At 40.9% G+C, this 14,928-nt stretch overlaps 2 protein-coding genes across 4 annotated transcripts in view; one reads left to right on the top strand and one right to left on the bottom strand.

Moving 5' to 3' along the window:
• Positions 1 to 125: 125 nt before the first annotated feature.
• On the bottom strand, positions 126 to 8,861 carry CUNH2orf49 (chromosome unknown C2orf49 homolog). The gene is made up of 4 exons (XM_071430758.1): positions 8,685 to 8,861; positions 6,667 to 6,833; positions 3,967 to 4,339; positions 126 to 1,673 (listed from the first exon to the last, which is right to left on the bottom strand). The coding sequence occupies exons 1-4, from the start codon at positions 8,820 to 8,822 to the stop codon at positions 1,617 to 1,619; spliced, it is 735 nt and encodes a 244-aa protein (XP_071286859.1). The 5' UTR covers positions 8,823 to 8,861; the 3' UTR covers positions 126 to 1,616.
• A 3,531-nt stretch (positions 8,862 to 12,392) lies between these two features.
• TGFBRAP1 (transforming growth factor beta receptor associated protein 1) overlaps positions 12,393 to 14,928 on the top strand; it is a 37,012-nt gene continuing 34,476 nt past the window's right edge. Inside the window, exon 1 of one of the 3 annotated variants that reach the window (XM_071430762.1) lies at positions 12,393 to 12,527. The gene's annotated coding sequence lies outside the window, so the exon portion shown is untranslated. Of the gene's footprint in view, positions 12,749 to 14,928 lie in introns of all 3 variants that reach the window. The other 2 variants (XM_071430760.1, XM_071430759.1) reach the window with 2 other exon arrangements.

Consider the following 14,928-nt stretch of genomic DNA (forward strand, 5'->3'; position numbering starts at 1 on the left):
TGATACTAACTGCTGCCACAGCTGTAAAGCAGCTACTGACCCTTTTACCCTTAAAATGCTGATTACATCAAGTCCAGTGAAATATAACTGTATAAAAGCTTAATTACACCACAAAACAAGGCAGCACTGTTTCATTTGCTTTTAATTTAATTTATTTAAATAGGATAAGGCTACTTAAAAGACAAGTCTTTACATAAAAAAATGTTACGTTAAAGTTTGCTGTACTCAAGTACAAAAACTGCACAAGTGTTTAGTAAAAGGGAGAGAGCACACCATTTCAAAACACACATTCTTACCATTTTACAGCATTCAAGAGGTGCCTTTTACATCATAACAGTGAATGGAGAATTTTTGTAAAGTAAAGAACTAAGCTACAGTTTTTGGTTTCAATATAAACCAATGTTAAAAATGTAAACAAGCTTTCAGACCACTACCAAACTTCTTTTACTGGGTTAACTAAGTGGATTCAGAAGTTGATTCTTTTTTTATCAAATCTGGGAGCATTCTTATTATTCTTATTTACCATCCGTATCTAAAACTGATCTAAATTGGCTTTACCCTGAGCCATTGAGTTTTAATAAAAATGTTTCCATCAACTTAGTTGGATTTTTGCCCTGTGAGGCACTACCAATAATCCAGATGAAACACCAAATTTCACAGAAAACCAAAATCCATCATAAATTATCACAGGAAGGGAAAACAGGTTTGTGGGCCTTTTTCTAGAGTGCAATTACATGTGTTAATGCTCTCAAGGTACTTCTGTCTTCCTATCCACATCCCTCTTCAGCTGTCTGTAGGCTGAGAAAGCACTGGTGGGCATTCCATTGGGTTTCCCCAATATTTTATAAGTAAGCATGATTGTAACCAGGAAAACAATCAAATTTCCTACACTGGCACATTTTTACACTTATGCATGCAAAAAATATGCCTGTGTACTTAAGAGAACGTGGCACTAATCCATTCACTACTTCCTCTCAAAGTTTCATATCACGTATTTCCATTTGTGCATTCCTTGTTTCATATATCAAGAGAAACTTCAATTTGAAGTAATGCTGTTAAAATAGTTCATCTCTTATTACCAACCTAACTTGCACTGCAAATTCTACACTCCTGTGCAACAAAAAGGAAAAAAAAATGTCTGTAGACTATCTTATCAGCAGAATGGTCAGTTTTCTCACCTAAATTAATTACCTTTTTAAAGCCAAGAAGGCTCTAGGGAATCACTCTAAATTTCAACAGCTATTTTAATATTTAATCAGATGTGGAATAAAACTGAATCTTAGTGAAACAATGTGTGAATCACAGTGACATGGAGGAGATGAACTATAATAATCTTGAAAACTAGGAGTGGAGGGTTTAGTATAGTGTAATATCACCACCTTTTAAAGAAGTAATTAACTACTTGGTGTACAAGAGTGGATACTTTTAAGGTGACTGGTGATAGTGACTCCAGCTTTACAACTCCAGGGAGTTGTTAAACTTGTTAAAACTTCACAGCAATCTGAATCTCTGTAAGTCTGTAAATTTTAAAATAATTTTATTTCAACTGTTTAAATATGACCTATCTATTTGAAAATATGGAAGTAATATTTATGTTTCAAGCACCATTAGCTACTTCATGGCCATGTAACATGCTGGATTTTCTTCTTTGCTTCTGAAGGCTTTAGGTCATTCTGGAATACAAGAAAATATATAATTATTCTTAGAGATACTGTGCAAACAGGAGTCAGTCATTAATCTGGCATATTTTAATCTGGTACTATTACACTGTTCAGCTACAGGCTACTACAACAGCTTTTTATTGCCATCTTGTGGAGAAAGCTAAATATCACAGAATTTCTCTGGTGAAGATAAAAATAGAGCCAATGAATTTAACTACCTGCAAATCATACATGTGTTTTGGTTTTCAGCAACCTACAATTAAATATTCTTAAATATTCAACAATTTCTTTCAGTCATGCAGCTTAGAAACAGGTAGATATTGGAGTTTCAAAACATACTTCTGAAGTTATTTCAGGTTGTCTTCTTAAAATACTTGTTGAAATGGAATTGTATAAGGAAAATTCCCCAAATATACAACTAGAAAACAAATTTACTTTTGTCAAATAGTAAAAAAGTTAAAAAGAAGAAAAAGAAAATCTGGTCTTCCTTTGTAATGACCTGGATAAAAAGAAGAGAAATAATTGCCAAAGCCTCAGATGAACTCATCTTTCAAGTCCCCCTGCCCAAAGAAACCTGCAAAAATCAAGAAAGCCCAAAGCAAAGAAATGGCAGATGAAGTTGTAAAATAATTCCCTTTCATCATCTAAAGCAATAATAAAAAAATTCTGAGAAATTAGAGCTTTAAAGGTTCACATAAGCAGAGGAAATACAGTTATATGAGTTTAATATGAGTTTTCAAGAGCATACTGCAACACACTGGTTCAGGGAGCACAATCTAGAGATCGTTCTTCTCTATATAAGACTTTCAGTGTTAGTTTATTTACAGGAATCCTGTGGACTGCAACCATTGAATGGTTTAAGGGAAATAGACCCAAAGATAATAGGGACAGTTCTGTGCTATTCTGCAAATTTTTCTTGAACGTCAAGGAACAGTCACTTGCTTGGAGACAGAGTTGCCTTTACTGTCATTACACTAAAAATAGATCAGGCTTTACAGACATCTGCAAAGTACACTGATTCTTCCTGACAGCATCACTTTCTATTCAATAGCACATTTAAATTAAAAGCAAAGAAGCTGTGAGGTGTATACTAAGCAAGCTTCAAAAGCTCTGTAGGTTCAGATCTGACCAATACTTGGAAGAGTTCTACATACTGAAAGAAATTAGTAATACTGGTAGTAGGAAAATACCTACATCTCTCAAGCATAAATTCCATTCAGAGCCTCAGCCATGATTCTTTTAAAAGTTGCTAAAGCTGTCTTTCACAACAGCCATGTGTTTTGGTACTCATGTTTAACAGAACTCTGATGGAATGTACCAATCCATGCAGCAGAATATTGCCTGCATTCTTTCATTAAAGGATTTTTTAAAATACATCAATATTTTATATATTATTATTAATATGAATGTTTTATTGCATCTCAGGAGGCAATATTGAGAAAACAAAGTTCAGTGTCAAGTCTTAAGGAAATCCTAATCAATGTAACAGCACACTGTATATCTAAAGCTCCCCCTGCAGTTCAACTGAGAACAGATATTTCTATCTCTTCCTTTGAAGCCCACATTCATTCCAGATATTCCCATATTCCAGTGGAAATGAGAAAACTCCTTCATTTGTATCAGGAAGGAATACAAAACAAGTGTTAAGACCTATGTCTGTATTGTGGCATGTTTTTAAAAGACAGGTCATTGTTCCTTGCTCATTGACAAGCCCTGTAATCACACCATTGCCAAAACTAACCACTGTTCTTTGTCCCCATCTGGCAGCTACACTCAGCACCACTACCTACACAGAAGCTTCCTACTGACAAGCACAAACTTCCTTCATTCTGATACTTCCCAAACTAGCTACACTTTACTAATACTCACCGTTTCTAAATATTCTACTGTAGGAGGATAGAATATAAGAAAATAGTGTAGAGAGTAATCTTACCCCTAAGGAGTTGCAGCTGGGCCAAAGATTGGGACAGGCCTGACTTTAAGGGGCCACAGCTGTAACCAATGAGAAGAAGAGTGCTATAAAAGAGTGGGTGGCTGGGTGAGAGGGGAACTGGAGTCAGTTGGCTCCTTTGTGAAGAAGAAAGACTCAGTGCTCTGAGGAGCTGCCCGTGAGAAACACCAAGAAGGTATGGAACCTTAGTGATAAGGAGACAGCAGTATGGAACCCCTGTGGTAAGATGACTGCACTCTACTATTACTCCAAAATAAAATCATCCTGAAAGCTCTTGCAAGGCTCTAACTTTGGCTCCTTTAAATTGCAATTTAAGAAAAGAAAGCTGCAAAACAAGATACTGCACAAACATACCGGCAAATCCGATTCCTCTTTTGGAACAGACCTCTTTAACTTCACAACAGTAGTTCCTGCTATTGGAGACAAAGGGTAAACCTTCAGACCAGTCAACACACTGCTGTCAGTCTTTGAAATGTTGTTCTGCTGAGCCTCATTATTCCTTATTCCCAGCTTAGTGTCCTCTGACAAACTGGAGGCAGAAAGGTACGTGGAGGCATTGGAAGGAACAGATAATCTCCTAACTGTGTTGGTGGTGCTGCCAGCAGGAGGAGGCTTCAGGCGATCGGCAGCTCCGTTCTCCGTCTTTTTCACCTTTATGCTTGTACTTGTTGAATTGCCATCAAATACAATCAATGGCCGTTTCCTTAAACCTTCCACTGTTGTAACACTGAAAATACAAACCATAAAATTCACAGAAATGTAGGTTAGGTGATCAAAAAATAGCATATCCATGATATGAGTAGGGAAAACTAATTTTAGCCTCCCTGAAGAAAACATATATCCCAAAATATCAATATCAAACTCTGAGATGCTCCAAACATAAATAAAAATAAATCTACTTATATACACTTACAAATACTTAAATAAAAAGCAAAAAAAGTTACTTCCAAAATATAAAGGCACGGGGGCTGTGTGAGGACCAGTGCTCCTCAGCAAGAAGAGTTGTGTGAGGAACTGCCTAAGCAGACAGTTATAGCTGTCCAACAAAAGTCACTACACTTCTACCACTGCAGTTACCCTAGAGTAACTACAGAGATGATAGGTGTGAAGTATTTCCAAAGATGAGTATTTAAGGAAGGGTGTGCTGCGTTACCTGCAGGAACAGCATCTCATATTCTGCTACTTCTCAATTTCCCTGTTTCCACTCTTATTCAAAATCATAATGTTAAGGTAAGTCCAAAAGATTGTTAGCTCAGGAATAAAAACATTAAGCAAAAACCCCACACCTTTTTAAAATAAATCTTCTTTGAATAGTGGATTTAATGATGTTTTTTTAACAGTTTGTGCCTTTATGTGTAGTCAGAGCAGGACAGTTTAGTAACCACTGATTCATTAAAATGAATATTATCAAGCTAATATCAAAACAGTATTATAAGAAAACAACTGAGAAAAAAATAAAGTACAAAGTCAACATAACTCACACTATATGAATTCAGAGTTTTAAAAATGCAATGCTCAAGAACGACAAAGCGAAAGTGTTTGGAAAGTGCAGCTTTAACAAATAAAAAACCCAAACCACCATCAAGAAATATAATACTCCTGTTTAAAAACTTCAATTTTCAGTTTTGATAAAAAAGCTCTTTTGCATCTATTTCAGTACACTAACAGTTTCCTGCCCAAACACTAACCTCACACTTTCATCCTCAAGTCCACAGATGTAAACAAACTGAGGTACTCTAACCTCTTATGCACATGGAAAATAAACTGAACAAAAAAAAAGCTTGGTGTTTTAGCCACTGCTGCAATTTTAAAAAACACCTAAAAACTGAAAAAACATCTAAAAAACCCCAAATCACTTGACAGAATTTGTTTAGCTCTTCACAGTTAGAAACCTTAGCAAAGCTAAAAGAGACTCAAGACATCAACAAGCTGTAATACTGAAAAACTACAGGAATTTCCATCCACCTTTCCTTAGGATTTACTGCTGAACATATCAGAATACCACTCATGCATATCACATAAAGTCTTGGGCAGGTGGAAGGTTGAGTGAAGAGATTCAGTAAAACAAACTTTTGAAGCAGATTTTGCTTTCTGAGCAAATACAAACAGAAAGATTTTTAAAACGAGACAGAATATTTATTTCAGAAAGCAAATGCTATTTTTGAAAGAGACACACAAAATTGCTGCAGCATGCACCCCTCACTCTAGATAGAGTGGGCCACCCCTGTCCAGAAGAAAGCATAGTTAAATATGCTTTTAGCACTTTCCTTAAACTCTACAAACACAATTATTAATTAGCAATTATACAGTGAAACAAAAAATATTTCCTTTCTCCTGGTTATAATGTACCTTGAAATCCACCAATAACTCATTATCAACACATGCTGGGGGATGAAGGAACAATACCAATTCTCTGGATCAGTACAGACTGGGGGTGAAGGGATTGAGAGTAGCCCTGCTGAGATGGATTTGGGAATACTGGTGGATGAGAGGCTGGACATGAGTCAGCAACGTGTGCTTGCAGCCCAGAGAGCCAAACATGTCCAAAGCAGCATGGCCAGCAGGGCAAAGGAAGTGATTCTGCATCCCCTACTCTGCTCTGGTGAGACCTCACCTGGAATGCTGCATCCAGACCTGGAGCTCCTGGAGGAAGGGTATGGAGCAGCTCCAGAGGAGGGTCATAAAATGATCATAAGGAAAGGCTTGAGAGAGTGGAGGCTGCTCATCCTGGAGAAGAGAGGGTTCCAGGATGACCTTATTGCAGCCTTTCAGTACTTAAAGGGGATTTATAAGAAAGACAATTCTGTGAAAAGAAGCACTATAAGCTAGATAGCATTAATAACATTTAAATGACAGAATTTAAAAAAAATTATCTTCTTTTTTCTATTTTTGCAGTAGTAGAATCTAACACTTCTGACACAGGCAAGCCAACACAGCATTCTCTGTAAACGTTAACAATATCAAAAAGCTGTACAAGCTTCACTAATCAGGCAAAGATTAAACAAAATGCATTGTCCTAAATTGTCCAAGTCTGGCCCAATAAAGCTAAATTACCTTTTCTTCTCACTTTTCAAGTCATTTTGCTGTCTTTTCTTTTCCATCATTTTCCCCCATCTACTTTTTGGCAAGTCACGCTGAGGCAGGGGAATGGCATGCTGAATATAGAGATCAGTGAGCCCATCTTTGTCCATCTTTACATCATTTTCACCTAATATATGTTTCTGTGGGGAACAGAAAAAGAGTTGTTATTTTTATGATATTGAATTCAACATTCAACCATCTCAGTAGCATAATCTCTTATTTCAAAATCCACTGTATTGTTTTGGGCCAGGGTTCCAGAAGTAAAGGGGTGGCTGGGATGATCAGTTTGGAGAGGCCAGGATCTGCCCACAACAGCCTGGTCTCCTCCATTCCTACTGTCAACTTCCTTCATTTTCTTTGTGGATTACACTCAGCCTCTCCCTTCAGTGAGGCAATGGGAAACACAGGATGTTTTGCTCAGTGAATAGTGGTTTCTTTTTCCACCAACTGCAAGTGCATTTCTTCACATGTCTCCTCATGTGCCTCTTCCCTGTGTGTCCTTTAGAGTCTCCTGCCTCCACTGTCTGCTGCTCCTTAAGTGCATTTGAGCACAGGTGCCATGAGCAACTCTGCTTCAAATTCAGGGGTGTGATGGGCTGCTTTCTTCAACAGTGTGAGAGACATGGACCCAGCTGTGACCAGCAATGGGCAGTTATTCACCTTTGCCAACACAGGTCAACCCTGCAGCCCCTCTCTACCCAAAATACTGCAAGTTTTCCCAAGGAAAATAGCAGCCAAAAAAGGGAAAAGTTATGACAGACATACTGTTGATGGCTGATGCTTTCATGCACTCTTAAACATGCTTCCCAGAATCCAACTACAATACCAGAGCTCTTTTTCACATGACTAGAAAACAGACAACTAGAATGTAATGCAAGTCAAACTTCTGGATGTAGAACTGTGTTATCTTCCCCAGTTCCCAAAGAATAATGGAGATAAGTTTCATCCCAACATGAGGAAGAACTTGCTTACATTAAAGATGGCAGAGCACTGGCACAAACTCCCCAGTGAGGTTGTGGACTCTTCCTCTCTGGAGACATTCAAAACCCACCTGGATGTGTTCCTGTGTCATCTGCTCTAGGTGACCCTCCCTTGGCAGGGGGGTTGGACAAGGTGATCTCCAGAGGTCCCATCCAACCCTAACTATTCTGTGATTCTAGGAACCACCAGTTAGAACACCAGTTTTCTTTCTAACTGTGCATTGGGTTGTGAACATTTCTTGGTACCTCATGCTAAATTTATGGGGTGTGAAAAAGACTCCACTAACATCCTACAAATCGAGGTCATCGAGAGCAGGTCAAGCCTCTGCCACTACTGATTCTGGCAACATTTCAGGACTTCTGATGTTGGCCTGAAACCTGTCCATACAGGCTGCACGGACAAAAGCATATGAAAATTCTTTCAGCTTATACAAAACCCTGAAACTTTAATTACTATTGTTTCATGCACCTGAAATTTTCAGCCAAGGCAGTAACTAGTATTCCAAACATCAAATAAACCTTTTTATGGTCCTAAACTGTTTATAACCCACTTTCAAACTCACTTATTTTCCAACTATCAAGTATCAATATTTATGGATTAAAGCATTAGCTTGATTGATTACAGAGGCTGCATTTCTTTAATACTGTTAGGGTTGGAAGGGAGCTCCGGAGATGATCTAGTCCAAGCAACCTGCCCAGGCAGGGTCACCTAGAGCAGGACACACTGGGTATGGACGTGACAACTTTAACAGTGTAAAGCTCATCCTTCCACAGCCACTTTTACTGTATGCAGACACTGTCTCGATTTGGGCAAATTGCTTTTTAGCATCCTCGGTGTTCAAGCACAGCCCCTCTGCAAACACGGAGACATCTCCCCCGCCAGAGCCTCCTCTCCGCGAGTTCGTGGTGTCCAGAGCACCGACTTGGTGCCTGCTCTTCCCTGAGCGCTGTGACTCTCTTCGCCCCGCCTCAGGGGCCGCCGCTCCGCCCGGCCCGGCTCCCCGGACGCACCTGCTCCAGGGTGAGCCGCAGGAATTCCTCCGAGAGCAGCTCCGGATGCAGCAACAGCAGCTCCGACTCCGAACGCCCAGATCCGCACTCCTCCTCGCCACCGCCGCCGCCCGCCCGGGCTCTTCCCTGCGCCGCCATCTTCTTCCCCCGGCGGCCCCTTCCCGGACTCCCACAATCCCGCGCGCGGAGGGAAACGCGTCTCCAGAGCAGCCGCGCGCCGCGGTGGCGTCACGGCTGGAGCGGGGCTGGAACGGGGCCGGAGCGAGGGTGCGCCTTGCTGGGGAGACGTCGCTCCGCGGGGCAGCCGGGTCAGGGCAAGCACACAGAATCCCACAGAAGCACAGAATATCCTGAGCTGGAAGGGGCCCACAAGGATCAGCGAAGTGCAGCTCCTGGCCCTACACAGGACAGCCCCAATTATTACACCCCATGTCTTAGAGTGTTTTCCAAATGCTTGAACTCTGTCAGGCTTGGTGCTGTGACCACTTCCCTGGGGAGACTGTTCAGTGCCTGACCCCCCTTTGGTGAGGAACCTTTTTCTAATATCCAACTTAAGCCTCCCCTGATATGGCTTCAAGCCATTCCCTTGGGTCCTGTCACTGGTCACCAGAGAAGGGATCAGTGCCTGCCCCTCATGAGGAACCTGTAGAACCATTATAAGGTCTTTTCTCAGTCTCCTCTTCTCCAGGCTGAACACACCAAGCGTCCTCAGCCACTCCTCACAGGGCTTCCTCTCAAGGCCCTTCACCCTCGTGGCCCTACTTTGGCTACATTCCAATAGCTTTATATCTTTTTTATACTGTGGCACCCAAAACTGCCACAGTATAAAAAAGATATAAAGCTATTGGAAAGTATCCAAAGTATCCAGCACTCAAGGTGAAGCTGCCCCAGCTCAGAGCAGAGCGGGACTGTCCCCTCCCTTGCCCAGCTGGCAATGCCATCCCCGATGCCCCCCAGGACAGGGTTGGCCCTCCTGGCTGCCAGGGCACTGCTGGCTCATGTTCAACTTGCCATTGACCCCTGGGTCCCTTTCCATGGCACTGCTCTCCAGCCTCTCGTTCCCCAGTCTCTCCATACATCCATGGTTCTCCCATCCCAGGTGCAGAATCCAGCACTCGCCCTTGATAAACATCATTCAGCTGCTGATTGCACAGCTCTAATTTGTCTGGGTTTCTCTGCAAGGCCTCTCTGCCCTTGAGGGAGCCCTTGCTGATAAGGTGAGGTCACCCCCCAGCTGATAACATGGAACCGGGAGAACATCTGTTTTATTGTCATTCTGTCACATATGAACGCTTTGTGCTGCTGCATGCTGAAACTTTGCTGTGGAGTTAAACCCGATCTCCGTCCTGCCCATAGTTGTGACACCCACTGGTTAACGCTGCTTGATAGGCAACAACAAAAGTTGCTTTGAAATTCCGAAGTACAATAGCTGCCTGCCCATTGGAGTCTGTCACCCGCTTAGATGTTTAAAAGCAGAATAGAGAATTACAAATGGTTACATGTGTAAATAACCATGTAGTTTTTACAATATAAAATTACAAGGTAATTTGAAATACTTGACGGCTTTTACAGAATTGCAAGGCACAGGCAACAATGTAACACAATAAAAGTACATCCACGTGGAAGGCGTTGAAGATACTATGACTATGTATGTCACTTCAGAGCCTACGTATATGCAGCACTTCAAAAGGCATAAATACAAATTTTATATTTAAAAATCATTTAAGTGTACAAGTAGTAACATTATATCATGTGGCTTCCTCAAGTGTCTTCTGGCAGTATATACAATTTGTTCCCTTGTGCTTTTTCTCTTCAGGGAAGCGGCATCCAAGGGGAAGCACGGGCTGGGTGCCAGGGCTGCCCAAAGCCCAACTTTATAGTTCTGTGCCCAGCAGGCACACAGCTATTCTATTTTCATTTTCTCACTCATTTCTCTCTTCAGCCAATTATGTCACAAGATCAACTGAACTCAAGTAATCTTGTAAACAAATATAGCTTTTAGGGTGAATGTTCAGCCTGGATTTGGTGCTTATTTCAACGAGTGAAATTACTTTCTTTTAAACTACATGGATCATCTCCCTCTTCCTAAAGTACCTTGTAAGTTCTGCCTCACAGAAACATATCCTTGCTAACTGAATTAGTTGTGCTGATCAAGATTTTTACCCTGTGATTTTCTTATGTTACTATTTACTTTGTACGCATTTGTACCCAAAATTAGTTCCTCTTTGATTAACCAAAGCATGTCCTCTCACAATAAAGTTCTGAAAGAGATGAAATGCAAACAGTCTGATAAAAATATAATGCTTCTTTTCCAAATGCTGTAAAAATAATAGAATTTTAATGAGCTATATTGTATTCATAGACTTGTTGAGTGATCCTATTGCATTTCATAGTAGAGTTAGTTTTTGTATGTTTTTGTTAATGCAATAGTGCAATTTGAAATAAATGATACCTGGTACCATTTTCTATTACTTTTTCTTTTTAAGATTTTATAATTAGAAAAAAAAAAATGTTTTACATCTGTTCTGATCCTTGCTCTTTTCTTTGTTCATTAGGTGAATGTGTTGTCCCAAAATCGCTTCTTTCACTCAGTAAGCAAGAGGCCAATCCACACAGAGAATTGAGATATTTGAATTATTTACAGTTCTGTGCAGAAAGATGTGCTTGGCAGCAAATCCACAAAGCCAGCATGATGACCATCAAAACTTACCTTTACATATTTTAGCAAACAAAGGCATTAATGTTCATTGGCTACAAATTGCATTGCTCTTTTATTAATTAATCTTCTATTGGTCAATGATTCCCTCACTTCTCATGCTGATTAGCCTGCACAGTCCTCCTCTCTCTTCTCTTGAGCCAGTGAGTTTCCTGGGCCATGAGTCAGTGATTGTAGCTTTCCCCCTGCCAGAATTACCTTTTACCCAGTCGGAGCTGATTCCAGCAGAGTTGATGAGCAGGCTTTGTTAGTTTCTTCCTTATCTTGGGAATTTTGCCAAATGTATTTGTGGCCCTCAAAGTTTGCATTCTTTGTGTCCACTATCAGGAGCACACCCTTCTTGCCAAGCTGTGTTAACGTCCTCCTAGGTCACTGAGGCATGTCAAGCCCTAAACTTTAACAGGGCTATTCTACCAATAAGTAATTTATCTTTTTAGCATTTAATAGTTGAGAGTTATGTGTATATATATATCTTTATTTATTTATTTATATAAATAATAGTAGTAGTATAAGTCTCTTATAATATATGACACTTACATAATATATAAAATACTATATACAAACAGTGTTATTGTAAGTCTCATAATAAATATGAGACTTTTACTATTTAAGTCAAATTTGAGTGAGGGCACTTTTTGAGAACCTGAAAAAAGCATCTCCCATATATATATATATATATATATATGTGTGTGTGTGTGTGTGTGTGTGTGTGTGTGAGGCTTTGGACTCTCTTATGTATGTATTTTAAATATATATACAAATAAAAATATGCATATAAATATTACAATATATAGAGATAGCTAGATAGATAGATAGATAGATATAAATATATAAAATGAGTGCATTAGTCTCTTCTCTGGGTTGCAGAGTAGCGGAGCTCCCCGGGGCGCTCCGGGGGTGCGTTCCCGGCCGGTGCAGCCCGGCTTTCCCGCACGTGACCGGACGCGCCTCCCGCCGCTGCCCGTGCCCGGTGACGCGGCCGGGGCGGGGCCGGCGCCGCACCGGAAGCGGCGCGTCCCCCCCGCCCGCCGCCGGCGGATCGCAGCGCGCCCCGAGGCGGCCCCGGCCGCCGCCACCGCACCGCGAGGCCCCGGAGCGGCGGGCCCGGCTCCGCTGTGCGCCGGCAGGTGCTGCGGGAGGGCGGCGGGAGAGGCTCCGCGTCCGGGCGGGCGGAGGCGGGCGCACCGGGGCCGGCCGGCGGCGGGCCTGGCTGCGCGCGGTGTGTGAGGGGACGGAGAGCGCATCCCTGCCCTCCCGGGGCTCCGCGGCTCCCGAGAGTTGCAGCCACAGGTTAATCGGAGCCCGCGCACGGTGCAGGAGTGCGGGCAGGTGAGGGAGCGGAGCGGAGGTGAGGGAGGCAGGGTGTTGCTCTCCAAGGCAGGGAGAGCACAATGTAATGCAAGGTTATTGCTTAACTGGAGCGGGGGAGAGCTGCTTCCCACTTCTTGCAGGAAATGAGTGCGTGCGGGGTTATTATTGCGCTTAAAAATCAGTGCCTACTAGACTGATAATTTTCTTGACTGTTGCTTTATTTTTCTCTGACAGGAAAACATCCCCCATTATCTTGTTTTCCGGGCTTCTTACATCTAAATGTAGTATAAGAAATACTATCAGTAACTATGGGGTGGCCTCTTGCACTTCAAAGGAACAGCATGTTCTCTAAAACCTGTTCCTTTGCAGTGCTCACTGGCCCCTAAGGTTTCATTAATGAGAACAAAAGAAATGCTAAAAAAGAGGTTATGTCCAGGTCATGCATGTTGGCACTGTTTGTTCCTAAAAGCTTTTTCTCACATCTTTTTTTATTCTAGAACTGATGTTTTCATTTCTTTGTTACCAGACTTATGAAGTACTTTGGATTTTTTGTTCTTTCTGTTCAAGAGTCATATATCTGTTAAGATTTCTTTCATATTTTTAATTCCCATCAACTTTGATTTAGGAAATTCTTTTGGACTTTTTAACACATCTTGGTCAGGAGTAGAATTCTTCATTTCTCTCAGTGGCACATATTCACATTTTTACTTTGGGCTGCAGGAACATTAACTGAGTCCTTGGCAGCTTCAGGTATGAAGGCTGCCTGACCTCTGCAGATGTAGTTTATCACTTCAGGCTACAAACAGGCTCTTAAGAACTGTCGGGGTTGTTTTGGCAGTCAACCTTTGGACAGTCCTCTCTAACTTAAAATGCTGTGTTTCTTTTGATCATGTTGGAGAATAAGGTGGCTGTGTTGCCAGACTTGCATTATCATTTTACCCTCAGCTATTTCTCTAGTGCTTCCTGGGTTTGTTTGGTTGTTTGTTTGGTTGGTTTTTTTGTTGAAGATCATAACACTAATTTATACTTCAGCTGAAGATAGAACTTGAAAATGTCATGGAAGCCCAAACTAAAATCTTTTGAACTTCTTCTGATAAAAACCCAAAAAATGAACTCTGAAGTATTTGGCACTAACACTTACTACTGTATCTTGGGAGTATCGTTTGCTGTTAGCCATAATCTTAGTTTTATATAATTTTGTTTCATGATTACCTGCAAGTTGTGTACCTTATCTTTTCTAACTCAGTTATAGAAAATTTGACCATAGTTTTTAGTGTTCTTCTGCAAAAACAAAGGGTTTTGTTAGATGTAGTAACTGGAAATTAAATTTGTTTTGTCTGTGTTTAGTTTCAATTTTGTTTACAGGACTAGTTTGTTGATGTTGGTTTCTCTGTTGGTCCACAGAGATTTCATTTGATGTTTTGCACCACCACTGTACATGTGGAGCAGAAGTGATTGTGTGTGTTTGAGATGTTTAGTGTTGTGCCTGCCTTGGCTAAGTGACCATTACAGACCAGTCATGACAAGTTAAAAAGTGATTAAACAAGGCCAGCAGTTTCTCCTTTGCTCTTCTTTGGAGTGTTGAGCACAGTTGTCTGCTGGTTTCTTACAACAATAACACAAGTCTGGAGTAGAATAAAATTGCATGGATTGTTTTTAAAACAGTATTATCTGCATCATAAATTGCATCTGTCCCTTGACAGTGCTTGATTGGAGAGGGGTAGGTATAGTAGAATAAATATTAGAAGTGCTGTTTAGCACTTAAAGACAGGCTTTTGGAATTATTATGGTAGTGGAGAACAAAAACACTCTGAATTTCTGTGATACTGCATCTTGAGCTTAATGAATGCTTTATGGGTCATGCACTCTGCATATGTTAACAAAAGCAACAAGCTACAGACCCAAACCGTCATCTTTTATTATGAGTTGTATGATACCTTGTGTAAGTTATTCTTGAACTGGCTTGGAAAGTATGTATTTCTGATTGCTGGAGACTAAGGAATGTAAAATATGTGTTAAAATGGAATATACCTGTGATATTTTGTGAAGGGGCTGTGTATTAATAGGCCTACAGTGGAGTGTAAAGCAACATGACATGTTAACTAGTAGTACTAAATGCCTTGCAGCCTCTCAGGAAATCCAAAACCTGAAGCTTGTCTGTTTTCATGTATAGGTGATAGAAACCTGTGCATGGCAGGTTTGTAAGTAACTAAGTAC

The sequence above is a fragment of the Agelaius tricolor genome, unplaced genomic scaffold, assembly GCF_023055355.1.
Source record: "Agelaius tricolor isolate 1412-34295 unplaced genomic scaffold, bAgeTri1.0.p SCAF_7, whole genome shotgun sequence".
Classification (NCBI taxonomy): Eukaryota; Metazoa; Chordata; class Aves; order Passeriformes; family Icteridae; genus Agelaius; species Agelaius tricolor.

Coding starts and splice junctions, on each gene's coding strand:
- CUNH2orf49 (XM_071430758.1), bottom strand. CDS start 8,822: ATGGCGGCGCAGGGAAGAGCCCGGGCGGGCGGCGGCGGTGGCGAGGAG. Junction 6,834..8,684: donor TGCGGCTCACCCTGGAGCAG/GTGCGTCCGGGG, acceptor TGTTCCCCACAG/AAACATATATTAGGTGAAAA. Junction 4,340..6,666: donor TTGAAAAGTGAGAAGAAAAG/GTAATTTAGCTT, acceptor TTGTATTTTCAG/TGTTACAACAGTGGAAGGTT.